The sequence below is a fragment of the Cydia strobilella genome, chromosome 15, assembly GCF_947568885.1.
Source record: "Cydia strobilella chromosome 15, ilCydStro3.1, whole genome shotgun sequence".
In the NCBI taxonomy this organism is placed as follows: Eukaryota; Metazoa; Arthropoda; class Insecta; order Lepidoptera; family Tortricidae; genus Cydia; species Cydia strobilella.
In genome coordinates this window covers 14,216,380-14,244,159 of record NC_086055.1, presented here as the reverse complement: position 1 = coordinate 14,244,159, position 27,780 = coordinate 14,216,380, and the positions used below count along the sequence as shown (strand labels likewise).

Sequence of the window (27,780 nt, the reverse complement as noted above, 5' to 3'; positions counted from 1 at the left end):
CCTCCCAGACTACCGAACATTCTCCTCACGTGTGAAAGTCAAAAACCGACATTGGCAAATTCACCCCGTGCAAAATTGCGGGGAGTAAAAGCCAGATAGGATAAAAAAAAAAAAAAAAAAACGTTCTAATAATTAGAATGTTTTATTAATTATTAATGCTGTATTTATTTCTAGAAATCTTTAATTAAAAGCGAAATAAACTTGAAATTCATTACACAAGACCATGTTTCTAACAAATATATTATTAAAGAAAGCTAAAAGCAAGTAAGGAACCATCAAATACTTTCTTGGCTAGGTTAGATTTGTATTTTCGAAGTAAAATGTCTAATTAATTTCTTATTTTAGGAACATTATGGTGTTAATGGAGAGCATGGTATCGGGCCATAAGTTTAACGCTATCCGGGAACGACTGGCGGACAAATTAGAATTAATACGATTCGATCCTTACAGTAAGTAACCTATAGCTTTACAAGCTCCTCCGACTATTTGTAATTTGAAAGCATAACAACTTGGAAGTTTTAAGCATAACCGCGACTTGGAGTCAGACAATTAAAAAGGACCTGAAATTGGTGGAGGTAGATACGGAGACAACACAAAACCTATACATTGTGGCGTAAACGTACAAGGAGGGCTGACCCCAAATGGGCCAAATGATATGGGACATATACAGCCAGGAAGGAGAAGAAGAAGAGTCAAAAGACATCCTAGTAGTTGGTCAATCCCCTGGACTGTGATGAATATTTTGTTGGAGAGGTTGTGTTGTTTAGGCGTATATTTGCTACCTATTTTATTTTGATTCTGTATCATGGGGCATAAGAAATCAAGGTCACAAAATGCTGAGTTTATAGTTGTTATGTATAGACAATGGGGGTAGGTTTTGACATTTGGGTACAAAGTGGGGTAGTTGTGAAAAGTCAGTCTGTCAATGCGAACCTGACCCATGCCAGTGTCTGGACCCCTAAACTGTGAGTTATATTAGTGGCGACGAGAAAAACTAGGACAATAGTGTGCAATTACAGTGTAAAGTGTGTGATTTGAGTGAAAAACGCATAAAAGTAGGTATCACTGTGCAAAATGGGCATCAAGTTTGGGGAGTTTGATGTGGCGCTTGGCTGCTGGAAAAATTACATAGAGCGGTTTACTTTTTGTCTGCAGGCAGGTGATATTGAAGATGATAGTAAAAAGAAAGCTAATTTATTAGCTGTGTGTGGTTCCGACTTGTATGATCTGATTATATCACTGATAGCACCAACTCAAATAAGTGAGGTTACTTTTACAACAATTGTGGGTAAGTTGAACAATCATTTCCACCCGAAGCCAAATGAAATTATCCAGTCTTATAAATTTCATACTAAGTATCAAGAGGAGGGGGAAAAGATTAGGGATTTCATAGCACAATTGAGGAAATTGAGCATCGACTGTAACTTTACAGATTTGGATCGAACGCTGCGGGATCGCTTAGTGTGTGGTATAAGGGACAAAGAAGTACAGAAGAAGTTGTTACAACAGAGTACATTGACATTTGATCAAGCTTGTCAGATTGCTTTATCTCATGAGGCGGCAGGGATTGATTCAAGTATTATTGTTCCGGCTTCTTCTGGTCAAGTTTCTGGTGATTTAGAAGTACCAATGGAAGTAAATAAATTGACTAACAAAAGGAATGAAAGGCAGACAGAAAGGATGTCATGTGTGCGTTGTGGTAGACCCCATAGAGGCCCCTGCAGGTTTAGATGGACCAAATGTCATGGCTGTGGCAAGACGGGCCATATCGAGGCGGTTTGTGGTTTGAAGTTAAAAGGAAATAATACACCAAAATCTGATTTTAATGGATTATATGAAGAAATTGCAGTTAATAATATGAGACAAGATAGTGCAGTACCAGCATATATGATGGAAATAATGCTGAATGGAGTTAGAATAGATATGGAAGTAGACTCCGGGTGCGCTTTCAGTCTCATAAGTGAGCAGACCGCTAGGATAGTTTGGCAGGGCTCGCTCCCAGTATTTGATGATATTGGGGTTTCTTTAAAGACATGGACACAGAACAGACTATGTATAATGGGTAAAGTGACAGTTTTGGTTCAGAATAAGAAGATAAAGAAAAACTTATCCTTAGTTGTGGCTAAGGGCAACGGGCCAAGCTTGATCGGTCGGAATTGGTTCCGGGATTTAGGGATACATGTCCAAGGAGTAAATAGTTTAAAGGTTGACAGCGATGAAGTGGCCACAACACTAAATGGAATACAGAAACGCTACGTAGGAGTTTTTCAGGAAGGATTAGGGAAATATACGGGGCCTGTAGTGTGTATTAGGCCAAAAGAAGGAGCAAAGCCAGTATTTTTTAAGAGCAGACCGGTGCCGTTCGCAATAAAAGGCCGAATTTACGAAGAGTTGGATAGGCTAGAAGCCGAAGGCGTTTTGGAGGCGACGTCACATTCCGAATGGGCCACACCTATAGTTCCAGTACTTAAGCAAGATGGCAAGGTACGTCTGTGCGGGGATTATAGGGCGACAGTGAATGCCGTGACGGATACTGACACTTACCCCTTACCTACCCTCAGTGAAGCTTTTGCGGAATTACAAGGGGGAGTTTTATTTACAAAGATAGATTTGGAACGGGCGTACACCCAGGTTATGGTAGATGAGGAGACAGCGAATTTGCTAACTATTAATACCCCTAAGGGGTTATATAAAATGAAGAGATTACCCTTCGGGGTAAAGGCTTGTCCTGGCATATTCCAACGACTCATGTCGACGCTATTGGCTGGTATCCCTGGGGTAGCCGTACTGTTAGACGATATTGTGGTGACTGGCAATGGAGTGCAAGAACACAATAGGAGGCTCGAGGCGGTGCTTCATAAGTTACAGGAAGCGGGATTGCGAGTGAATAAAAACAAATGTAAATTTGCTGCCAGGAGTGTGCAGTTTTTAGGTTTTATGATTGACGAATTTGGTATTCATCCTTGCGAGGAGAAGATTAATGAGATTGAAAAGACGCCTGCACCTCGTAATGTGAAAGAGCTTCAAGCATTCCTGGGGCTGATAAATTTTTATGATAGATTTTTGCCACACAAAGCGTCGATTTCTGAGCCATTGTACAGATTACTTGACAAAGACGCGAAATGGAAATGGGGAAAAGAACATCAAAATTCATTTGAGAAGCTAAGGAAAATGCTTTCCAGTAAAGATACTCTGGTGCATTATGACATAAAAAAGAAACTTATTTTATCTTGTGACGCGTCACAGTACGGACTGGGAGCAGTGTTAGAACACGAGATGGCTGATGGAAGTATCAGACCCGTAATGTTTGCCTCGAGAACCATGAACACACATGAACGTAATTATGCACAAATAGACAAGGAAGCAGCTGCTATAATATTTGGCTTGAAGAAATTTCATCAGTTTATAAGTGGTCGAAGAGTGATTATCAAGACAGATCATAAGCCTTTGTTGGGGATATTCGATTCAAAGAAACCTATACCCAACATTATATCACCTAGGATGTTACGGTGGGCACTCCTACTGAACTCTTACGACTATGAAATACAATATGTCCAGGGGAAAAAAATTGGAAACGCAGATGCCCTCAGTCGATGGCCGGGTCCACCAGGTACGCAAACGCCGGAAGAGGATTTTTTAGGAATTCTACTAATAGAGGAGACACCCATTGAATTGGAGTTTTCTGCCATAGAAGTGGCCAACTTGACAAAAAAGGATAAGTGTCTCAGTAAAATATTATATTGGATACGTAACGGATGGCCTGGGAAGAGTAATGACGAGTACAAGGTTTACTGGCAAAAGCGAGACGAGTTTTCCATGTATAAAGATTGCATTTTATGGGGAAATAGAGTGGTTATACCAGAGAAGATGCGAGGAAAAGTGCTGGAGGAGCTGCATATGAATCACGACGGTATTGTGATCACAAAGGCTATGGCGAGAAGCTATTTTTGGTGGCCTGCGATGGATAAGCAAATTGAAGACATGGTGAAGAGCTGTAACGTGTGTGCAGAAAATCGAAATATGCCATCTAAAGTTACCCATCATTGGATAAAGCCAGATAAAGCATGGTCTAGACTACATATGGATTACGCTGGGCCATTTCAAGGAAAGATATTTTTAATTGTAATTGACGCTTATTCTAAGTGGCCAGAGGTCAAGATCGTACCAGATATGAGTAGCTCTACGTTAATAAGAATATTGCGGGATGTTTTTGCAGAACAAGGTCTTCCTGATGTACTTGTAAGTGATAATGGAAGAAGTTTTGTTTCAGAGGAGTTCCGTAAATACTTAGAATCCCAAGGGATCAGACAAGTCCTGTCCGCCCCTTACCACCCTGCGACCAACGGTCAAGCGGAAAGAACGGTGCAGACAGTGAAGGCTAAATTAAGGAAAATAACATCTGGACCATGGGAAGTGAGATTACCAGCGATACTGTATGGTTTACGTACCACACCAAACAGCGTCAATGATAAAACTCCGGCTGAGCTCCTGAACAACAGGCGTTTTAGAACTAAGTTCGATAGGTTAAACCCCCTGTCTTTCAGATGTGTTGATAAGGAAAAAGTAATAGAGAAGAATAGTGAGACAAAGAACAGGGAGTTTAATACTGGACAGTCAGTGTACGTAAAGAACTACTGCGGTGGACCACGCTGGTTGAAAGGGACGGTGGAAAAGCGACTAGGGGTCTGCAGATACTTAGTGAAATGGAACGATAAGATGTTAGTACGACACATCAATCAAATGCTCGGTTGCGGGGGGGAAGGACAACAGAAGGTCCCTGAGGTAACCGATGATGCTACGGATGACGATGACGAGGATACCCGAGTTGCGATACCTTCGCCTCATCGTTGGGCGGATATCATAGGGGTGTCCGGACCCCAGGACATCACGATACACGGAAACCCACAAAATACCGCATCCAGCAGCCACAAACGTGCTAGACAGACCACACCCCCAGACTCACCCGATTATAAGAGAATAGCCCTAGCGGATAGCGATAGTGGCAGTGAGTCAGAACTGTCTGAATGTAGAAATGTAGAGACGGAGGAAGAATAGTTGAAGTGTTAAAGTAGTGTAACAGTAGCATAGTGTAGGGTTAGGTAATAGTGTTAGTGAACTTTATAAAATAGTGAACTCTCTTAATGGGGGAGGTATGTTATGTATAGACAATGGGGGTAGGTTTTGACATTTGGGTACAAAGTGGGGTAGTTGTGAAAAGTCAGTCTGTCAACGCGAACCTGACCCATGCCAGTGTCTGGACCCCTAAACTGTGAGTTATATTAATAGTATACTAAGATCTTACAAACTCAACTCCTTTTTTTACTAAATTTCCTTAGGGACTCATAAAAACGTGTGCATCTTTCCATGTGAAACTTCTTATGGCACTTCCAACTGACAGCGTTAAACATTTAACGCTACCATACATAATATTTTAATTTTATACTCTATTATTAACTCACTAAAGTTTCGCTTTCGCTCGACCAGCACGGTATCTCTTATCTCTCTCTCTCTCTCTGTGTATACTTGTTTGAATATACATACATGTACCAGGTGAACATAACTATGAAAGAGGTTTACGCTCAAATACAAGAGTGTGACCAGTAAGTTGAATAGAGTAAAAAATAGTACTAAAATACTGTTTATTCTCCTTCTCACACAGGGGGTAAATAAAACAAAATTTTCTAGTATCCTCCATAGGGGGCTTAGGGAGACTGTCTTAGAAGATATGTATGGAATAAACCTATTTAACTAATTATCAAGTGATGTAAAATATATTATTCTCTCATTTTAATGTCTGTTTGGCCCTATTGTTGAGATGCCTATTGGCATCAAGTCCGCCATTTGTACATAATTGTCAGTGATTGGCATGGACGGTGCCACACCGCGAAATTCCAAGTGGAAATCTTATTCAACTTAAAAAAATATTTTACCTCTTGTCTGTGATTAAGTTCGCCTTTGTACCTAAATTTATATGAATTTCATGTAAACCGTTTTTTTTGTACAATAAAGTAATTTACTACTACTACTAATAAGTAGATATCTATGGTAATAAGGATCCATATTTGTTCCTGAGTCATGGGAGTTTTCTATGTATTTAAGTATTTATATATTATATATATCTTTGTCTGAGTACCAACAACACAAGCCTCTTTGGGCTTACCGTGGCCCGCCAATCTGTGTAAGAATGTACTATAAAATTTATTTATTTATTTAACCGTGCCTGGGAATTTAAATCTATTGTTTTAAATGTCAAGGTCACTTTTTCAGTGATCAAATGTGTCAGGCGGCATATGGGTTAAAATAACATTCAATATAATTACTTTTTCGAACAAGATCGCGGCATTTGAGTCATGTCCATATTAAGATTTGTGTTTGAATTTGTGAGAAGTGTGGCACTGTCCGTGCCACTACTCATAATTTTACATCTTTGTACAACAAAGTTTAAATAAATAAAAACAATTATAATATGCCAAATTGAAAAAAAGCAGGGATCAACAGCCTCATATTATTATTATTATTATTATTTCATTTTAGACAGGCAGCTGATGCTGGTACGTCTAAATCATAGTTCACTTAGCACAGTTAGCATAGTTTGTCTAGTCTATTTTCATTGTACAACCCAATCTTTATTTATTGCTTGTTTTTTTTAATAATATTTTTTTTTTGTTAATTTCAGTTCGGCAGCAAAGTGTGTACAAGGAAAGGAAGAAGATTAGGAGCATCAAGTCATCATAAATCAGGTCCATATATCTTACTTTAATGTAGGTAGTCCGTAAACTTAAATAATAGCCAGTGTTGTGTTTAAAATGTTTTAATTTAATTATTGTACATTAAACAATAAATAAATCTTTGGATACAATATATTTTTATTATATCTATCTGATGGTTAAGTACTGATGAATGGTTAGCATTTTTCAGTTATAATTATGCAATCAATGCATAAACTCTAGCTTAAGAAGTAGATGTATTGTCTATGACACGGCAGATGACATCCCTTACATGTTATTTATAGTGTGGCCAACCCATTTTTGTTTCTAAAAAAGGTGATAAATGGGAAATCTACAGGGTGGCTTAAGAATAAGTGCATTCCCGTTGCCAGGTAGGTTTTGAGATAATACTGAGCAACTTTTACTATGGGACCAACCCCGATATCTCAAAAAAAAGTTTGGCTGTTTCATATATTTTGGCTGGTCCATTTTCTATGGGAGGGTTAAAAAAAATTTGCGATTTCGTGGTTGGTCCCATAATAAAAGTTGCTCAGTATAATCCCACAACCTCCCTGGCAACAGCAATGCACTTATTTATTAGCCACCGTGTATATCAAGGGTCAACCTTCTGTGCTTTTAAATTTCGAGGCTTTGTCTTGTGACTAAAATGATTGGCAAGACTATAAATAAGGATGCATTCATACCATAAATAAACTCTGCATTATAAATGCTAGCCATTCTGTAAATCCGCTTTTTCATTAAAACCCTCTGATAATATAATATGCAGAGCAATGTGTTTAACTAGGTTCCATAGGTACAATACGATGAATTTAGAATATATGCTTTACTTTTGACCCTTAACGCTAGGTTCATACGGCATGCAATCAAAATACAAAATACATCAAGTGCCAATACATACTGCTCTGAAAGTGCCTTATTTATATCAAGCTCTTACAATGCTAATTGAAAATTAATAAATTTAGTAACATAAAGAGATACTAAAATGTCTGGGCACTCTCATGCCCAGTCCTTAATTTTGTAAACAATGCAAAAAATTTTTTCAAGAGCTCTGTGAATCTTAAATTCACTCCAGTAGGCCAATTCTGGATATCCCCCTACTTATATCACAATTCCAAAAACTAGCTAGTTTCAAAATGTTAAATTTCGTTTCATCAACAACTACGAAAAGATTTTTTTGTTCACATTTTCTTATAATACCTAATACAGTTTTATTATCAAAGTCAATAAAGTGCAATCGTAAATTTATATTAGTTTTTACAACATAATATTGATTAATAATTGTAAATTTTTTTGCAATACATTTTCATTATGTTATGAAACACTTATGATTTATTCTCACTATCTTTTTTAAATCTATAATTTAGAATATATACATTTTAGAAAGAATTTATTATTACATAACAATTTTAACGACCTAGGATTTTCTACTATGTTTATTTAATCCATAAATTGAATCTAAAGTAGAATGTCAACCACGTGATGTGGTAAATATGTCAAAATATGTAAGTAGTGCATCTTTTTTTAAAATTTACGATACAATTCAACTTACATCATGTACTTTTATCCTATAATGAAATTGACTAGAAATCAACAGATAGGTACCTCGAATAGACACCTAAATAAGTCTTACCATAATTTTATTATACATAGTGGTCAATTCAACCACAGATTGACAAACAAAGAAATAAAGTATTCAAAATATATTCCTAATTAATATTGACATCAAAAGAGTCCACCTACACTAATAATTGATTTGAAATTAAATAAGTAGTTCAAATATATAGATTGAATAATATAATATCTTTGGCTTATTATTACGTCATTACAGTGTTTTAATTTCTGTATTCTTAGTATTAGACTTACAACGACAGTTAAGTTAGTGTAACTAAACGTTATTCAGTATCCTGAAATAGAGTAGTTTGGTCCACTAGCAACGACAAAAGTATGAGAGTATAAAATTGGAATGGAATGATAGTATTACTCTTAGATACCTCCATACATTTTTAGGAAACACTTAGTATGAAATATGAATAGTATGTTTTTAAGTCTAAAACTACGAAGTATCTTTTAAAAAATGGCATTACATGCTATAGTTTCGGTCGAAGTCTAAAAAAAACAAATTTTTATGAAATTATAGATTCATACTATATAATCATAAATCCATACTATCCAAAGATTCTTTTTGACATTGGGGCAGTACAACTAGCCGGGATTGTAAAAAAACTACCAGACTATTAACCCTACACTTTACAGTTGTTTTAACACTTCTAAATTTAAACTAATTTTACGGTTTAAACTCGCGTGTTTTTAGTCACGTGAGTTTAAACCGTAAAATTAGTTGAATGTTAGTATCTCTCACGACAGTTTAACCATTGGACGCCAATGACGGATATATCGGCACCGCAGGTCTAACGCCAAAGACCGATTAATCGGTCAAAGACCACAGAGCAACATAGCCCTACGTGCATGTGTATAAAGTTCAATTTCAGTTTTGACACTTCGGTGACGTGGCGTTGGCGTCCGAGTGACGCTTTTGTGTTTGACATGGCGTCGAAAAGGTTAAATTTGACTTCTAGATTTTAATTCTTCGATGGGATCCACAGAATACAAGGCCATTATTCAAAATATTGATTTCAAGTAATTTTAGACCACTCAAAAATTAAACTTTAATTAATTCAGTATACATATTTCCCCAATCCTTCCATGAGATTTAAAAAAAATATTATTTATTATTTAATTCAGTGACCTCATGCAATAGGGCTGGTGAATATGGCTATTTATTTAAAATTTCACAACTATAATTTTATTATTTTCGTGAAATATTTTTGGCATTTGATCCCTTACCAACATTTAAAATTATTATTTCGCTTCAAGTACAAGTACTTTCAATAATATTAACTATATAAAGTTATACATAAATGGTCATGGAGATAGGAAAAGATACTGTTAAAACAAAAAAAATGGGAATAATATTTACCTATCTATTTGCTTTCATTAATTTAATAAAACTAGCGTGTAATTTTCAATAGTCATTTCAGAGTCACACGAACCTGCCGCCAAAAGCCGCCCCATACAAATCGAAGTCAAAAATACAGAAAAGAAAATGTCAAAAATAATACAACCATTAATAAATATCTAAAATCTAAGCAAAAATAAACAATAAATTCTAAAACAATATTTTAACTACACACTACTAAATTATCAACATATACATCAGCCGGGCTAGCACATGATTGGCGCGAGAGTATCTCGCCACGACATAGACTACCAGTCCCTCTTTAATTCATACAGTTAGTAAAAGACGGGTAATAGTTTATCTCGCGGCGAGGTACTGTCGCGCCAATCATGTGCTAGCCCGGCAGTCGAAATATTATAAAAAATACATCTAAAATAACCCGCCCTGGATCTTACCTGGTTTAAAGGTCCCTATTATTCCCGCTGCGTTTCTCCGCTGAACTGGGGCCCATTTCACGAACGGTATTAGTCTAATATTATTAGTGTGTATTAGTCTAATATTATTAGTGTGTATTAGTCTAATATTATTAGTGTGTTGCCATGGTAACTCGTACGACTTGACAGTTTGTGGACTAATAATATTAGTCTCATACCGTTCGAGAAATGGGCCCCTGCAATGGACACCTGCTGAACCAGACACGACCCAGAGTGAGGATGCTTGAATTATATGTTACTTGAATAGTCATGTAAAACTTCATGATATTCCAGAATGCCGTTTTAGAATGTGATTGTATTGTATGGCGGCGGCTATCTAGCCTTGTCTCTTAAAAAACCGGCCAAGTGCGAGTCAGATTCGCGCACCGAGGGTTCCGTACTTTTTAGTATTTGTTGTTATAGCGGCAACAGAAACACATCTGTGAAAATTTCAACTGTCTGGCTATCACGGTTCATGAGATACAGCCTGGTGACAGACAGACAGACAGACGGACAGCGGAGTCTTAGTAATAGGGTCCCGTTTTTACCCATTGGGCACGGAACCCTAAAAAAGGAAGAAATCTTAAGAAGACTAGTATTTTACTGGAAGTGTCTAAACTAAAAGGGATTAAATATTACCCGTAGAAAGAACGTGTTATTCACCATTGCCATACAACTTACAATGTATTATAGTTTACTTATATTATATTTATTCAAATTTAATAACCGAAAGAGGCCGAAACAACAGGTCAGTTCGTCAATATTTCTCGTTAAATTTCTCGTTCGAATTTTGATTAAGAATATTTTTATTAATTTCTAAAATATATGCTAATAAATAATGACGCTAAAAATTATTTCTAAATAAATTGTTCAATATTTAAACGTAATAAGGGCGAGTTTACAACGAACAAATTAAAATATAGACATTGACAGCTGTCATTGTACCTATACAAAATACTTCCCTAACATTTAGTGGTAACAGTTTACACCATATAAATAAAATAAACGTCGCTTATACACATATAACGTATATATGACGTATGTCTTAAATAAACACACTTACTTAAATTTGCTAAAAAAATATAGGAAATTTTATCTAAACCTCAAACAAGGTCACACTGGAACTTTGGATTGACATGGAATTAATCTTAGGTAATAAATAGATTAATTTATTATATTTATTAACAGACTTCGGAATTTAGGGGGCGTAATTTAATAACAGGTAGGGAGTTCCTATATCGATGCTTCTGCCATATACTAGTAATCGCTCCAAGTTTTGATTCTAAAAATATAATTTTATCGAAAGTATTAAGATGAAAAAAAAAACTTAATTTTCTTTTTCTTTATTTCGAAAGGGATTTTTGAAACTTCACTCATCGTCATTTTTTTCTAACTTAGCGATCATATAAAAAAATATGCTTTGTGTAAACTTTATCATCGACCCCGAAATAATACTTACATAAGTTGCATATAATTTACAGTTAAAAAACGAACCTGGTGGCAATCACTAGTGTTAGTTCAAAGTATCGATAAATAAATTTATCGACATAGGAACTCCCGACCTGTCATCAAATTTTGCCCCCTAAATTCTAAGATCTGATTATGACGAGATCACTTCACACTCGCCAGTTCACTGGCTCAAGTCACTCGCTTCGGTGGCCACTGGCACACAAGTCAATTGCTCGAAGAGAGGAGCAATGTCGGGGTACTTTCATGCGAAGAACTCCGTTTTGCTTGAGTTGTCGAACTCTGACTCCTCCATCTTGTACAGCTCGATCAGCTGAAAAAGCGAAACGAACGATTTAAAAAAATAAACAAAAATAATTCCGACATAACTATACTTTGGCAAGCCAATTTTTTGTTATTAGAAAAAGGCGGCAATAAATTTCGCGCTTTTTCTTCTGACAAAGTTGGCTTGCCCGAGTAAAAATGTGCCGCTTAACTTCAAACCCGGATAAATCCAATCGACCCGCTTAGGAAATACCAAAATTGCAAATCTGACATTTGGATTTATCCGAGTTTGAAGTTAAGCGACTCATTTAGGCATTTTGGGACGAATTTTTTTGAAATTTACAACAAATAAAGACTACTAATGAGTTTATCAACGCGTTACTGGCCTGAATTAGCTATGAATCATGAATCGTTTGTCTTTATTTGTCATTTTGGCTTATGTATTTGTAAGAAAGGGATAAAACATAATTTAACTAAATCAGGCCCGTAAAGTTTTATGAATAAGGGGGTAAGTGAATTGCAATGAAACCAAAGCGACTGTCTTTGCCCATACGTTATCAACGTCCTTGGACAGCTCCTCCATCTGCTTGTCGTGCGTGACCTTGAGCTTTTCTTTCTCGCGATTCTGCTTGATTGTCGCCGTCTGAGAACATAACAATAGTTATTTGTTTCACAAGGGGGCAAAGTTGAATAAGCGTTTTCTAAAATATAAATAAATAAAAAATATTAGGGGACATCTTACTCAGATCAACCTAGCCCCAAACTAAACAAAGCTTGTATTGTGGGTGCTAGGCGACGATATACATACTTATATTATACTAGCTTTTGCCCGCGACTTCGTCTGCGTGGAATTAGTAATTTGGGTACCTTAATTCTTAAACAAATCTGCTTTTTAATCCATCCTTTTTCAACCCCAAATTGGTCCACACTATACATTTCCACCCCATTTTTTACACCCTTAAGGGACGATTTCGGGGATAAAAGTTATTCTATATCATTTCCCACAGCTCAAACTATCCCCATACCAAGCTTCATCTAAATCGGTTCAGCGGTTATTGATTCCCCATACTAATTTCCACCCCCCTTTTCACCCCCTTGAGGGGTGAGTTCTGGGATAAAAAGTATCCTATGTCCTTTCCCGGGACTCACACTATCTGTATACCAAATTTCAACTAAATCGGTTCCGAGGTTTAAGCGTGAAGAGGTAACACACAGACAGACAGACAGACAGACTTTCGCATTTATAATATTAGTATGGATAGATAAATACATACTTATATACATAGAAAACACCCATGACTCAGGAACAAATATTTGTGTTCATCACACAAATAAATGCCCTTACCGGGATTCGAACCCAGGACCATCGGCTTCACAGGCAGGGTCACTACCCAGTAGGCCAGACCGGTCGTCAGAAATAAACATTGAAAACTTGATTCTTTCAAATCTGGACATTCTTGGGCTCTCCACTCAGAATCGACAGCATTCTCCATCGCCATTAAAAAAAGATGTCCCAAAATGTCCATTCCATTACGTCACGTTTTAGTGTTTTTTTTTCTTTTGTATGTGCGTGACGTAGTGGAATTTGGGTCATTTTTAAAATCAGGATTGAATATGCTAGTGATTCTGAGTTGACAGAGAACCCAAAAACACCAGAATCTGAGAGAATCAGGTTTTCAATGTTAATTTTAGAAAACGCCGTTGTTTAACCTCTCGTGCTAATATTGATACCCGAGCAAGCGAGAGATTCCAAAATAGAATCTTGATTGTTGCGAGGGTTTCAAGCCACGGGAGTTAAACAAATTTTGCCACAGAGTGAAACACAAAATTTTTCACCACACCAACACAAGGAAAATACTAAATGTAAAATATCAAACAAAATCATAGCAAATCGATTCAAAATAAAATAAAATATTTATTTCTAAATCATTGTTTAAAAGTCAATTCTACCAGCAAACATAAGAGAACAACTCAAAATTTGCATTTGATTACTCCCTCACATGTGGATAAAATGCAACTTTCTTATCAGTTTGTGTGTGGTGAAAATTATGTTATTTACAGACGTAGAAGTTTTTGTGGCAAATAAATTGATTGACAAAATGAAATATCGACATGTCTGTAATCGATGTTTACCTTAAAGGTGCCCACCGATTACCAGTCCGCCGGACGATATCGGCCTGTCAGAGAACAAAAAATTGACAGTTCCGCAGGCCGATATGGTCCGCGCGGACTGATAGTCAGTGGGCCCCTTAACGTTATATTTTTTAACATTGTTTAAGTAGGTAGCTACCGCGAAATACACGCGTTCAAGCTAAACTACTCAATCATGGCTAAAATAGCCAGGTAGGTAGAAAGCGGCCGTTGGCACTTTCCTTACTTACTTTCCGTTCCTCCATGAACTTCTTAGTGTTGTTTTGCTTTTTCTCCCTGAGCCGGCGGTCCTTCTCCTGCTTGGTCTTCAGCGTCTTGTCGTTGGCCACCTCCTTGCTGGTCTCCATGCTAATCTTGGCCTGCCGGCCGTTCATCTCTTTCAACTCCCTGGAAACAAAAGTTCAATTTACCTCTCACGTAAAACTGAAAACGGATTACGGATTTTGCCAGTACCTAACTTTTGCTTTTGTCAGTACGCAGAGTACCCCATTAGGCCCCCTGCATAACTCTACCTCTATCCATCTCTGTCAGTACAAAACCATTGCAAATGGATAAGATGGATAGAGGTAGAGTTATGCAGGGGGACCAGAATGTTAACGGAATGGTGACTGCTTTCGGACGAAAGGAGCGCCTGGCGTCCGTTGGCTCGTTGGGTGGACGACATCCGGAAGATTGTGGGTCACTTCTAAGATTAGCTCAGGGCCGGAAAAAGTGGCGTACTCGGAGAGGGGTAATGCTGTAATATGATGATGATGATGATGAGAAGAACACCAGGGCCATAAAAAGAAAGACTGACACATCATTCACTATATTCGGCTTAATAGGTTCCAACGCCCGCTGGGTTCCATTCCACGTTTGCTTAGTCTTTGATCTTACAATGTACCTCTCGTGCTTAGGCTCCGGCTGCTTCATTTGCACCTGATAGCTCGTCTCCATCATCTTCTTAAGCAGTTCTCGTGCAACCGGCTGCGGGCAAAGCTCCACTCCTTAAGACAGTACTTGACCATTCCAGGCCTGGTGGCCTCTGATGATGCCCAGGTCTGGAGGACTAGTGAGTACGTACATACGTACCTCTGATGCTTGGCTTCAAGCTGCCTCATCTGCAATTCTGCACCTTCTGCGTCGTCTTCATCTTCTTGAGCAGTTCTTGCTGTTCGTGCAGGCGGCTGCCATTCCTGGTCTAGTGATCTCTATAGTGACCCCAGGTCTGGTGGACTGGTGACGTACCTCTCATGCTTGCCTTCCAGCTGCTTCATCTGCACCTGCTGGGTCGTCTCCATCATCTTCTTGAGCAGTTCTCGCTGCTCGTCCAGCCGGCTGCGCGCAGAGCTCCACTCCTCGAGACGGTGTTTGGCCACCAGCTCGCTCCATGCTGCTGATTGGTCGGTGACAAGCTTGCGGAAGGCCGCGTCGTTGCTTAGCTGCTCTTTGCTGGAAATTAAAGCAATACAATATGTATTTTATACATTTAACCCTTAGTAAAGTACTAACACGAAATTGTGGAAAAAAGGCTGTGACAAACAGTCATCTCATAAGTGATCATTGAGGAACGGCCAAACCTTTTCGTAGTTTCCATAAAAGTTGTTAACTACTGGTAACTGGGTATAGGCACGGAAGGAGACGTGCGCGCGACGTCATCGCGGCAGGCTTTACCTACTTTACCGGCAACGGACGAATACCGAATTAGATTTTTATAATTGTTTGGCCGGGATTTCTTTATGAAATTAAGGCGGAATAAATCAGCCTATTTTGATACTGTCCGCGATTTCATTTATACGTCCCTGTAGGACCCTAACAAAGTTGTTAAGAATGACGTAATGATTGTATACTTTTAGCTGGTCAGCTTTTACATTTAAAACAGCGCGTTTATTGCCACACGATGCCCTCGTCACATCGCACCTAGAATTACTTTGCACCATAGAGTAACTTATACTAGAGCGGTACTGTCATAGTAAATTTTGTAATCCCAGTAAATTCACTGCCATCTGTCGACACACTTTAAAACTAAAAATGAAGATTTATAAAAAATACGATAAAATGTATTCAAATATGGATAAATGATTTTTTTTTATTTGCATTAATTATTTTTATGATTTTGACCCATGTTCTTTCACTGATATGCGTTAAAATTGTTAAATAACAAACGAAATAATCAACGCCCTCTATACGAGTGTAGGCCAAAACTAGTGGCGCCATCTGATCGAGAATCAAATTTTCTTGATTTTCGAGGCACGTTTTTTCCTTAGACTGTATCCATCTATTACGGAGTTATATCTATCTTTGCTTTACACCAATGTTGTTACGATGTTGCATGGAACACAACCCTAATCTTGGTAGTTAGTAGTACTCACTTCTTCCCCTTGTTGAGTTTCTCAAGCGCGCTGCACTGCGTCTTAGCATGGCTAATAGCTTCTCCTTGGCGTGGCGCTTGCGCAAGGCCTCCAGCTCCTGCTTGCGGCCAGTTTTGAAGGCATCAAACACCACCCTAATCTAGTAGTAGTACTCACTTCTTCCCCTTGATGAGTTTCTCAAGCGCGCTGCACTGCGTCTTCTGCATGGCTAGCTTCTCCTTGGAGTGGCGCTTGCGCATAGCTTCTAGCTCCTTCTGTTGCTTGCGGCCAGTTTTGACGAAGCCCTTCTCTTGGCGGAGGGACTCTACTGTGATTGGCTCGAATACTAGCGGAGGCTCTGTAAATAATAGGGTTGGCTGAATTTGATGAGGATTGTAAAATTTTTACAATTTATCATATTTAGTAAACAAACAGCAAACGTATTCGAGTTTAATGGTTAGAAAACTAGCAGAGAAACCACTCCTGAAAGTTTCAAAATTATAAGAATTGTTCAGTTTTGGTATTATTCGATTTGTTATCTTACAATTTACATAGGTAATGATTTTTTACTGATGTACGATTGCTTATCTTTTTCAAACTAAGTAACACTTTGAAATAAACCGTATTTAAGACTTTTATATATCGTGCGTACGTGTACTACGTGTATAAAACGAAGCACTATTAAATTGAGAGATAGAAATACATATGAAAGTAAGTACACTTATTACTTTCCCATTAGAACGCATCGCATAGACCGATATTAAAACTTCTCAAAATTGGAATCATTTTTGGTCTAATTTAGTTTCATGGCATTGCTTAGTGTCAAATCGAAAATCTGCTTCCTAGCATATCCTGGGATCAAATACTCCAGGCATAACTAACGTGCTTATGTAACATTAGAATACTCTGATTGTTTACCTATTACCTACCATACAATTGTTTACTGTATAAGCAGAAGTATACATTGGGTTTCCCGATGTAACATACGGTTCCTATGCGTGGTGAGTCAGTATATAATATAAATTCGTGTAGATTAGTCTAAGATAATTTATATTGTAATTTTATATTATGAGAATAAATATCTAAATCTAAAAATCTATACTTCATAAGCTGCTTACCTGTCTCAACTATCCTTACAGTTTTAACGGTTCTTTGATATCTAAGCATCTTGACACCACAGTTTATATTAAATGAACACACCACAATTTATATATATGCAAAAAAAGATTAAATGATAACTTAGTACACTATTTCGACTAATACTAAACTTCAAAATCCGAAACTTTCATCAAACTGAAGTTTTCGCTCGAACTGCAGGGAATTTTCGAATCGTTTATTTATTTAAATATCAGTACGAACTCACAGGCAATAGCGGTTTTCAAGAGCTAATTTTATTATTTACAAAATTTTATATTTTCAATATGAACAAGCTACCGGCCTTCACCACTGAAGGGCTTCGTCACTTTTTTCTTTAATATATGACATCTATTAAGGTTTATAATGAACATGCTAGTCTCACTTATTGAATTCCAACAGGATTATACATAATTTGTAGAGTTTTATACCTTGAATAAAAAACAGTAAAGTAGAACTATCGTGCCTCCTTCCATACAGACTTTTATACACAATACAACACATATAAACAAGACACCACCACCACACGACTCCGCTGGCTTGATTACCTGTAGAGGATGGGAGAGGATCGGGCTGTGAGAAGAGCGTATGTGAGGCACCCGGGTGGAAAACGTCCGTCTGGGCGTCCCAGATACCGCTGGACGAAGCCCTAAAAGACCTGTCCGCCCTCGGAATGTCCAACTGGCGTGAAGTGGTGCAGAATAGGACAGAGTGGCGCTCTCTTGTGTAGTTGTGTCAGAGGCCAAGATCCTTTTTGGGTCACTGAGCCAGTGAAGTAAGTATAACACACATAAAAATAATTACCTATATAAATCCTATGAATATTTATTCTTTACCAAGAATAAATGTGAAACGTAATATCGCTAATGTTAAATCGTTTTAGTCAGAGTAAGACACAAAATGCTTTGGTTTGGATATTAAGATATCAACGCTTTAGCTTTCATCTTGGACCAACCTGAATAATTGAAGCGTCTGAAAATATCTCTTACGTGGCCGATGTACGCTCCAGTTCAATATAAATTATGATTCCATGGCTATTTGCGATTCGTAAACATATCACTTGATATTATTATGACCTTGGACGGTTAGAGGCGTGAAAGTTCAGACTAGTTTACTTGCAGTTTGTAAACCTTTTTTAGGGTTCCGTACCCAAAGGGTAAAAACGGGACCCTATTACTAAGACTTCGCTGTCTGTCTGTCCGTCTGTCACCAAGCTGTATCTCATGAACCGTGATAGCTAGACAGTTGAAATATTCACAGATGATGTATTTCTGTTGCCGCTATAACAACAAATACTAAAAACAGAATAAAATAAATATTTAAGGGGGGCTCCCATACAACAAACGTGATTTTTTTGCCGTTTTTTTGCGTAATGTCGTGCGCGAGTCCAACTCGCACTTGGCCGGTTTTTTTCAGTAAGCCACCACTTATTTATTGTTATTGTGAACACATACTGTCCTCTGATGGACACCTGCTTTCTCGCACTTAGTTGAACACCAGAGCGATTTATGTAAATATTGTCGTTAAATAAATATTTATTATTAATTATTTTCCGAGGTATCGACTCGCCCCGGTTGCTACCCACACCCCGCGTTCGGTGCACATAGCACAATACCCCTTCTTTCTCAGTTCAGATATGCACAGAGCTCGAGTGTGTACTCAGGCATAAAGTTAACTGCAGCATACACTACATTATGAAACATTTACACACTTTTAGGTACCACACATAGTGCAATTTTACTTGTAAATTAGTATTTTATAAGTAAAATTACCGTAAAGCGGGGTGGCTTTGAAATGTAGGGGCGACTTTGAAATTTCAGAAATTTTTATGCAGGATTTTTTTACAGTAGGTGATATATATTAATCTAACAAGTTAAACGAACAGTTTCAGTAAATAATGAATAATGGTAATTTTGTAGTCATTTTAAAACTATCAAAGTAACCCCAAATGTTCCTAAAGCCACCCCGTTTTCCCGTACTCCACCAATTTGACGACTAGTCTTGTTCCATTGTTTTTCGTGCCTGGATAAGCTAATAGGTGCATGCATAAGCAGCATTATTTCTTGGACCCATACTTTTAAATTCGTTAGCATTCGGAGCCGTACCATCTTGGGGCAACTCAAACCCTATACTATTTTGTATTAACTACTTATAAAAACCTTTATCGAAATGCCTGGAAATCTGCTATCCGGAATCATGTGCTCCACGTAGGAGGTCATGACCCTCAGCACTGAGGTGAACGAAGCAAGGAGGAGGAGAAAAACCTTTATTCTTTTCAAGAACCCAATTTTGCGAGCGAAAAAGAGGACGCGCTCCTGCGTCTGTGTGTGGCTACACTTTAGTTGTTGATGAGTTGAGGTGATGCAATTTCTTAGTTACCTTTTATTATTAAATTAAACATCCAGTATCGTCATGCTCACCTTCCTTCTTATCCTCGATCTGCACCTTCTTCTCGGGCCCGCTCTCCTCGATGCCCATCTGCTTCATGTTGTCGGTGCGCTCTTTGGCCGCACCCATGAAAGCGCGGGGGTCGGACAGGGCCGCCATGAAATCTATAAATAGAATGTGGTTTACAAGAAAGAAAAAGTTTTTTTATGCAGCAAGATGTATTTAGGATTTTAGAAGCACATGTATTTTAAACAGGTATCATTTTTAAATCAAGAAGACAGTGACAAACAAGCGTACTGACTAATGGTAAACAGATATCGCATTACACAACGCACGCGGTGCAGGTTAAAGGATAAATGCACTGCCGATACAGCGCATCCTAGGGAATTCGAGCATCCTTACTTTAAGACGGAAATTTCTAATTAATCTTAGATAATAAACAAAGATGATCTGATCAATTTCTCACCATCTCTCAATGATCTCACCTTCGAAGCCGTCACTGTAGATCTTCAGCTCGATATTACAGAACAGCATGGGCAGCGACGCAGCCCGTCCAGGGGCAGGATCCGTTGGCCGAGGAGTTAAATGATCATGACTCGTCAACACTAACCTTCGAAGCCATCGGGCACGTATATTTTCAGCTCGATATTACAGAACAGCATGGGCAGCGACATGGGGAAGTTGGCTTCAGTTCGCAGCGAGATGTGCCGGTAGCCAGCTTGCAAACCGTCCAAGGGTAGTATTCTTTGGCCGAGCAGTTTCCCGCTCTCGTCGTAAACTCCGAAACGGAGGACGGCCAAGTCTGGGAGGACGACCTGGGGACAGATATTGCTGTTAATAGATTAATCCCTGCGTACCAGCACTTTAAAATTCCAATAGTTGTGGCGACGGTTCTTCATTGTATACAGAACATAATTAGTCAAGTGTCCTAAGATTCTTTCTACGACATAACGCTTAACTTTAAGGAACAGGAACGGTTCTTCATTGTCCGCATTAACTTCTCTCCTCTATTCTTGCTTTTTCCTATCCTTATTTCTGAAACTTTGCTTTCCTTTTCGTCTTTGGTGGTGGCGTGGCCCTTTCTTTCGCCCGCGACACCAATCTTCTCATAAAAAAAGAAGTTGTTGGTCACTATGTCGACCAAACTGTGTTATAACGTTAAAAAAAAGGTATACAGATTTCAGTCTGTTGACGGGGGCCATGGCTATTCTAAGTTTTTGCGAATGGTGTCGTTACCGATACGAATTAAAAAACTGTGTCAGAAGCTCAAAAGACATACCGAACTGTTATTTATTACAAATGGACACAATTTGCGTACTAATCTGCTTGTGAAGTTGCCACTTAAACCTCAACCTTAATGATACGTCTTAAGACTCACCTTTCGGAACAGGAAAGGTTCTTCATTGTACACAGGATTCAGTCCGTTAGCGGGCACCATTCGTGTTCTAAACTCTTTACGGATGGTGTCAGTTGGTAGACCATACATGTCGACTTCTACGTATGTGCCGATCTTCTTGTCTGACAAGAACTGGCCGGCAATTACCTGATTAAGAAATAAGAAAGGACTATTAGTTTAACATTCGTGGCTTTCTATCAGAGAAGGGTCATGCTTAATGTGCAATAAAGACCTTTTTATCAGAATTACTGTTGGAATTTCAGATGGAAATGACCTTATTGCACTTGAAGCATAAGGACCCTAAATTTTTTTTTTTAATTCTCTGATTAGCTGGCAAGATTAAGTACGCTTTTGGAACAACGGTCACCTATAGGCTACTCTTAAACAAGTGTTGGTTAAATTAAAATTCTAGTCATTGAGACTAAGCTCTCCTCCCTTTGAGCTAGTCAGCAACTCAGTATTTCTGTACAGATTCTAATTCTTTCTAGAGACGACACATAACTCTTACAACCATTCTCAAAGAACAGGTTCAGCAATTAGCACTAGCTTCACTGCTTCACATATGTCATGAATCACATAAACAACACAAGTCTTTCATTTAGTAACGATTTTTTTTGCTTTTACGAGTATTTATAGAGAATCTTCAATCTTTGTTGTCAATTGCCAATACACTAGGTCGGACTTATTTACTCTGGGTGTACCCAAAGGTTCTACATTAGGTCCAACTTACTTGTACAGAACATTGAGCCGCGATCACACCGTCGACGGGGCATCAGCAAAAGGGTCGAAGCTCCTGTCAGCGTGCCTTATGAAGTCCGGTTTGAGGAGATAGCACTTGCCGTTGTACTCAAACTTGCTATGGGTGTACCTCAAGGTACTATACTATGTCCTTAGTTATTTGCCCTGGGTGCACCTCAAGGTACTATACTAGGTCCAATTTATTTCCTCTTGGTGTACCGCGGGGTACTACATTAGGTCCAACTTACTTGCACAGAACATTGAGCCGCGATGACCCCGTCGACGGGGGCATCAGCAAAAGGGTCGAAGCTCCTGTCCGCTCGCCTCATGAAGTCCGGTTTGAGGAGGTATCCGCAGTTGCCGTTGTATTCGAACTTGCCCTGGTTGAGCTGCATGGGGAGGTCTGAGGTTTGGAAGTTGAGGGACACCATTTGACAGCCGGCGTTCCAGAACACCTGGGGAAAGCGAATAAGCTTGTTAATTCTATGTGCCTAATTGCCTATACAAACAGTTTATTGTACATAAGATTGTTCAACACAATGTACAAAGGCGCACTTACTTCTTTAAGGGATCTATACTGTTAACGCATTCACTGTTTACGAGCGTAGCCGTAGCCGATAACACGTGTTTTCCGCTTTGTAGCGCCTACGAACAGAGAACCCCGCCTAGCGGGTAGCTGGCAGTGAATATGTTAACGTTCGTCAAATGTTTTAGTAGGTACTACTTTATATGGCGTGATGTACTACTTTGTATGGCGTGGTGTACTACTTTGTATGGCGTGGTGTACTACTTTGTATGGCGTGGTGTACTACTTTGTATGGCGTGGTGTACTACTTTGTATGGCGTGGTGTACTACTTTGTATGGCGTGCTCGCAAAGGTTCATACTGTGTGCAATCTCCTGTTCAGCCACACAATCATAGAGCGATAAGGTTGTTGAATATACGCTCACAAACTTCATTTAAAGAAAAAAAAAAGAAAAAATGTTTTTATTGCACAGAACGAATACAATTGTAGTACATAGTAAGTACATATCACAAGTTACAGAAAAGAGTTGGTGCATAACTGAATTGACATTCGGAGGTTCCAGGAGCCCCCGCACTAGGCTAGGCTTGTATCGCGGGAGACCAGTTGATTTGTTGTTACAGTTATTTATTCACTTCGAATTAAAAACGGAAAACTGATAGGTAATCTGCCCCACCAATTCACTCATTAGGGCCGTAATAGCTATTGTAAAACTAAATATAGAGTTTACGATAAACAACGCTGTTACGGCCGTTATGCGTTTTGGGGCAAACATGACGTTATTTGTTATTTTCCGTACTTGAGGCATGTAGTTGGAAGAGTCAGCCCGCGTGCCCTTAGGGTAGATCCTGGACATCTGCCTCTTGTTGTAGTTGACGAAATCAATGGCTTGCTGCTTCAGGTAGTTCATGCCGGTGGTCTCGGCGAAGGAAGACATGTTGTGGTAGATGTTCTTTTCTGTGAGCAAAAATTTGCAATTTAAAATAATAATAACTACACTATAATAATCAAGAATTACTTTTAAATAGATGACGATCAAAAAAGTGCACGCAAACTCCAACATCATTGGTACAAATAAATTGGTACAATTAAAAGCAATTCGTAGAGGTCACAACGCAACGTTCGCGCTAGTTGTTATCAATAGAACTTGCAAATAATCAAATAATGTAAACAAATATGACAGATTTTGTTAGCGTTTGACAAAAGGATCGCAATCTCTTATGGCAGAATTGTTGTAAAAGTGACCGCGTTAAGCTTTAAATAATAGTTCCTAATCTCTCCGGTGGCGCTAGTTAGGCTCTGGGACATGAGTATAACATGAACCACATAAGGCAATAAATAACCCGACCAAATTACGTAGGTTGTTTTTGGTAGTATTTCGGTGTATGGTGGCGCCGCCTAATTACTGTTTTTTGATGGACACTTTTCATACATAGAGATTTGGCTCATCGCCTGGTAAGGCTTCCCAGATGTCACTAGATGGCGTTAGTAGTAAGCTACTTACTCTCAGCCTCTTCGAATCCTTGTAACTTGATAGGCTGCGCGTTGACCATGGAAGACAACCAGGGATGCTGACGGTGTTGTCTTTATTATGTAACCTTTAGGCGCGAGTCATCGCCTGCCAAGTTTTAATAACTGTCAAAAGATGGCGCTAGTAGTACTTACTGTCAGCCTCTTCGAATCCTTGGAACTTGATGGGCTGCGCGTAGTTGACCATGGACGACAGCCAGGGATGCACGTTGGTGGTGGAGCCGGTGTACGCTACAGGTGGAGGCGCGTCGTCGCCTGCTGTCGCTGCTTCGGCCACTATTTCTTCGGGCTGGAGAGATTATTTTTGTGATTAATACACAAAAAAATCGTGGCCTCGAATTTGACAGTTCAATAAGATGGTGCTGTAGGTCGCTTGTTTTGTTGTAACAAATTTTTCAAACTTTAACTTTTCAAAACTAGAGCCATACGGCGATAACTTCATTAGCTGTCGATTTTGTCACAGACTACATTTAATACTTTTGCTTACAGATACCTATAATAAACTGAAATAAATGTCATATACTATGAAAAAATGACCAAGGCCTCCAGTGCCCCAGGCTGGAATCGAACCAGCGTCCTCTGCTATCGCGGCAGGTGCTGGTGCCATTCGGCCACTGGGCCACAGCGGCATAGGTCGAAATTTTCCAAGTATATGCACTTGTTACTGAAGGCTAAGGCGCCCCTTGGCCATCCTTAAGGTAGAACAGTATGGTTCGACCTTCTAACTGAATCATCCATGTGATTTCGAGCTAGCGAGAGAGATGGCGCTGCCAATCAATACTGTTAGAAGTATTAGAACAGATTACCTATAATGTTTGAAAAGCTGTCTCAATCTCTCCAGATGGGATCATGTGGATGGCCACATTCATTCAGAAGGCAAATGGCCCTTTAAAATAATAATATAATTTTCCAAAAATTCCCTCCTTTTTGAAACCGGCTTTTTCTCATTGGCCACCAAAAAAGTCAACTGACGCGCTGCTACAGCATAAATAGCCCAATATCAAGCTTCATGCATCATAGATGACCATGATGGCTTGAATATCTATACCTTTTTATCGGTCACGACGACCGCGGAAGCATCTTCTTTAACCTCGTCCTCAATAACGAACTGTCCTTGCCGGAAAAGCTCCAGCTCCTGCCGCTCCACCTCTGGCTTCAGCCGCTTATTCTTGATCATGATTTTCCTCTTCAGCGCTGAAGGTGGTGGGAGAGGCTGGCCGGGTTCCAACTGGAAAAAAAGGTGTAAAGTTAGGAATGGTAGCCAGAGGTAAGATTCTATGAAATAGTGCATAAAATTATTAAAAATTTCAAGCATCTTTTCAATTCAATTGAATTCAATGCATTTATTTCATGTAACCAAGACACATTTTATTAGTAACACTTACAAAAGTAAGGACTTTCAACTACCCTTTTAATATCAAAGGAGGAACCATTTTTGGTCTAATACTTGGACTTGATTTGCTAACATTATCAGAGACATCATAAGAATAGCGTTTTAACGAGAAAAAACTGGTGGAATGCTCCTAAAAAGCCTATCGAACAAAAAGTATAAACTCATGGGATAGTCAGGAAGCTGTGCTTTCGACAGCAAATCCCCAAGACCTCATCGCAATGTTTGGCCAGACTTCAAACCTGTATGCTCCTTTCTTGAAGAGGAGGTAACAATACGCATGTAGCTTTAGTGACGTCACATGGACGCCGACAATCCTTTCAAAGCTGTACACACTATTGAAGATCCTAGAACTTTGTAATGAAGTCCCTTGGGAACTTAACAGACAGATCAGTCCAGAGATGAAGTGTTCCCGGGAGGAAAAGTGTTTAGAAAAACTTAAATACATAGTAGATTAAAAACTGTAAAAGATATCATATATTAATAAAATAATTTGATTTGTTCTCAAACTTGTACATAGTAGATATTAAACTAAGACAACTTACCAGATAAGGCGTGTAATGGATCAAGAACTGGACAAGTACTGTTCGAAAGCGAACATCTTGTGGCGATACATCTAGCCATAAATGCTAAATAAAAAGTTTGAACTCACCGGATGATCCGGCAGATGTTCTTTCAACAGCAAATCGCCCAAGATCTCATCGCAGTATTTAGCCAGCTTGTACTGCTGGGCCTTGCAACAGTGGTTCTCGAACGACAGTATGATGGGATAGTCCGACGTCACGAACGCGGTGTCTCTGAGCGCGTAGATGACGTCTTTGAAGAGGATGTCTGTGCACATAGCCATGCCGTGGGTTATGATTGGCTCCTCGTCTTCGCCTTTGCCGTCCCAACAGTCGAGTTCAACGCAGCTGAAATATTGACAATTTATTTTAAATATTTAGACAATAGCAAAGCAAGGCTGGGCGTTGACGCTCTAGTACTAGTACGTCATAGACGTGTTATGAGTCGGCCAGGGAGTGCAAAATATGTTACTTTTTATCACGGAATAATACAGTTACCGAGGATTTCGAGGAATATAAAAGATACCGAAGAACTTGCCAATAGAGAAATTGAATCGAGAAGATTTTAGTTTCAAAAGGATGGAAACGGATTGAATTTTGCTCTCATATTTGTTTGGCGTTATTGGTTTCGACTTCGATGAATTTTCTTACGTAAATTATTAAAGTACTTGCTACCAAACCGCCGCCTCAACGTTTTCTGGGAGGAGTATATAATAATAAGCCAAATGTGCGACCCATGTGGTTTATATGACGAAGAATACTTACCGACATCCAGCTAACAACACTTGTCGATACATCTCCACCGAGCTCTTGCCACCAAACTGTCGTCCCGAGAGATACGTGTTGTGGGAGGAGTTAATGTAATAGTGAGCCAAGGGCTGGTCCATGTCCATGTAGTTGTCCAGTCGGTCTAGGAACACGGGGGCGTTCTCGTCGGACATGAGGTAGCGGATGAGCCCGTCTTTTGTTAGGCATTCTGGAAAGATGAGTTTGATATCAAAAATAAGGTTGAAAATTATTAATGTTTGCTACTCCGTTGTTTTTATTGTAGTCAATAAAGTTCATTTGCACCAACTATAATTAGGGACTGATTGACTCCACACAGCAGGGAACTATGAAATCACTCATACAATAATTTCAAAAGTTTTAACGTTGACAGACGGTTTAGTGCAATCGACTCTTAGATGCTCGCATCAGGCTAATCAGGCTTAGCTTAGGTACAGTTAGCATGAGATTATCTAGATCTGGATTCTGATGACACAAATATATGAAATACGTAATTTAATTCATGTAAATATTTGTTTTATGAGCTATGTTCAGTAGTAACTTTCGTTCTTCGCAGCGTCATCCTATTCATACGTCTCCGCCGCTCTCTTGTACAGCGGGTACAGGATCTCGCTGTTTCTCGTTCAGGAAGTTTATCAAATGGTCCAGGTTGATCTTGTATAATTATGTTAATACGCTTGTTAACACCCTTCCTAATATATATAACTGCCCCCGTAACTTACTTTCGGTCTTCGCAGCCTCATCCTGTTCATATGTGTTGATGATCTCCGCCGCTCTCTTGTCGTCGTACAACGGGTATAGGATCTCGTTGAGGCGAGGATCTCGCTGCTTCTCATTCAAGAAGTTCACGAACTGGTCTATGTTGATCTTGTCGGATTTGCCTTGAGTTCTGCAAAAAATAGAAAATTTTGTGAATTATATGTGAAGTACAAGTGACTCAACGCATCCATTAATACAAAAATA

At 38.9% G+C, this 27,780-nt stretch overlaps 2 protein-coding genes across 3 annotated transcripts in view; one reads left to right on the top strand and one right to left on the bottom strand.

Moving 5' to 3' along the window:
* Positions 1-124: 124 nt before the first annotated feature.
* Positions 125-6,863, top strand: LOC134747602 (large ribosomal subunit protein bL33m). Its single transcript, XM_063682194.1, has 3 exons — positions 125-264; positions 346-449; positions 6,677-6,863. The coding sequence occupies exons 1-3, from the start codon at positions 224-226 to the stop codon at positions 6,733-6,735; spliced, it is 204 nt and encodes a 67-aa protein (XP_063538264.1). The 5' UTR covers positions 125-223; the 3' UTR covers positions 6,736-6,863.
* A 4,357-nt stretch (positions 6,864-11,220) lies between these two features.
* Positions 11,221-27,780, bottom strand: part of LOC134747627 (1-phosphatidylinositol 4,5-bisphosphate phosphodiesterase) — a 130,730-nt gene continuing 114,170 nt past the window's right edge. For both annotated transcript variants that reach the window (XM_063682231.1, XM_063682229.1), the window contains exons 8-22: positions 27,540-27,706; positions 26,797-27,007; positions 26,121-26,379; positions 25,127-25,306; positions 24,214-24,367; positions 23,348-23,505; positions 22,274-22,480; positions 21,270-21,434; positions 20,502-20,706; positions 19,924-20,055; positions 16,547-16,727; positions 15,267-15,470; positions 14,270-14,426; positions 12,442-12,531; positions 11,221-11,937 (exon numbers count right to left, since the gene is read on the bottom strand). In XM_063682231.1, coding sequence (XP_063538301.1) covers positions 11,869-11,937; positions 12,442-12,531; positions 14,270-14,426; positions 15,267-15,470; positions 16,547-16,727; positions 19,924-20,055; positions 20,502-20,706; positions 21,270-21,434; positions 22,274-22,480; positions 23,348-23,505; positions 24,214-24,367; positions 25,127-25,306; positions 26,121-26,379; positions 26,797-27,007; positions 27,540-27,706 — 2,539 coding nt within the window. In that variant the 3' untranslated portion in view covers positions 11,221-11,868. The remainder of the gene's footprint in view (positions 11,938-12,441; positions 12,532-14,269; positions 14,427-15,266; positions 15,471-16,546; positions 16,728-19,923; positions 20,056-20,501; positions 20,707-21,269; positions 21,435-22,273; positions 22,481-23,347; positions 23,506-24,213; positions 24,368-25,126; positions 25,307-26,120; positions 26,380-26,796; positions 27,008-27,539; positions 27,707-27,780) is intronic.

Excerpts from the sequence above, each read along its gene's own strand:
- LOC134747602 (XM_063682194.1), top strand. The coding sequence starts at position 224 with ATGTTTCTAACAAATATATTATTAAAGAAAGCTAAAAGCAA. Across the intron at positions 265-345 it reads TTAAAGAAAGCTAAAAGCAA|GAACATTATGGTGTTAATGG; the intron begins GTAAGGAACCAT and ends TTCTTATTTTAG. Across the intron at positions 450-6,676 it reads AATACGATTCGATCCTTACA|TTCGGCAGCAAAGTGTGTAC; the intron begins GTAAGTAACCTA and ends TGTTAATTTCAG.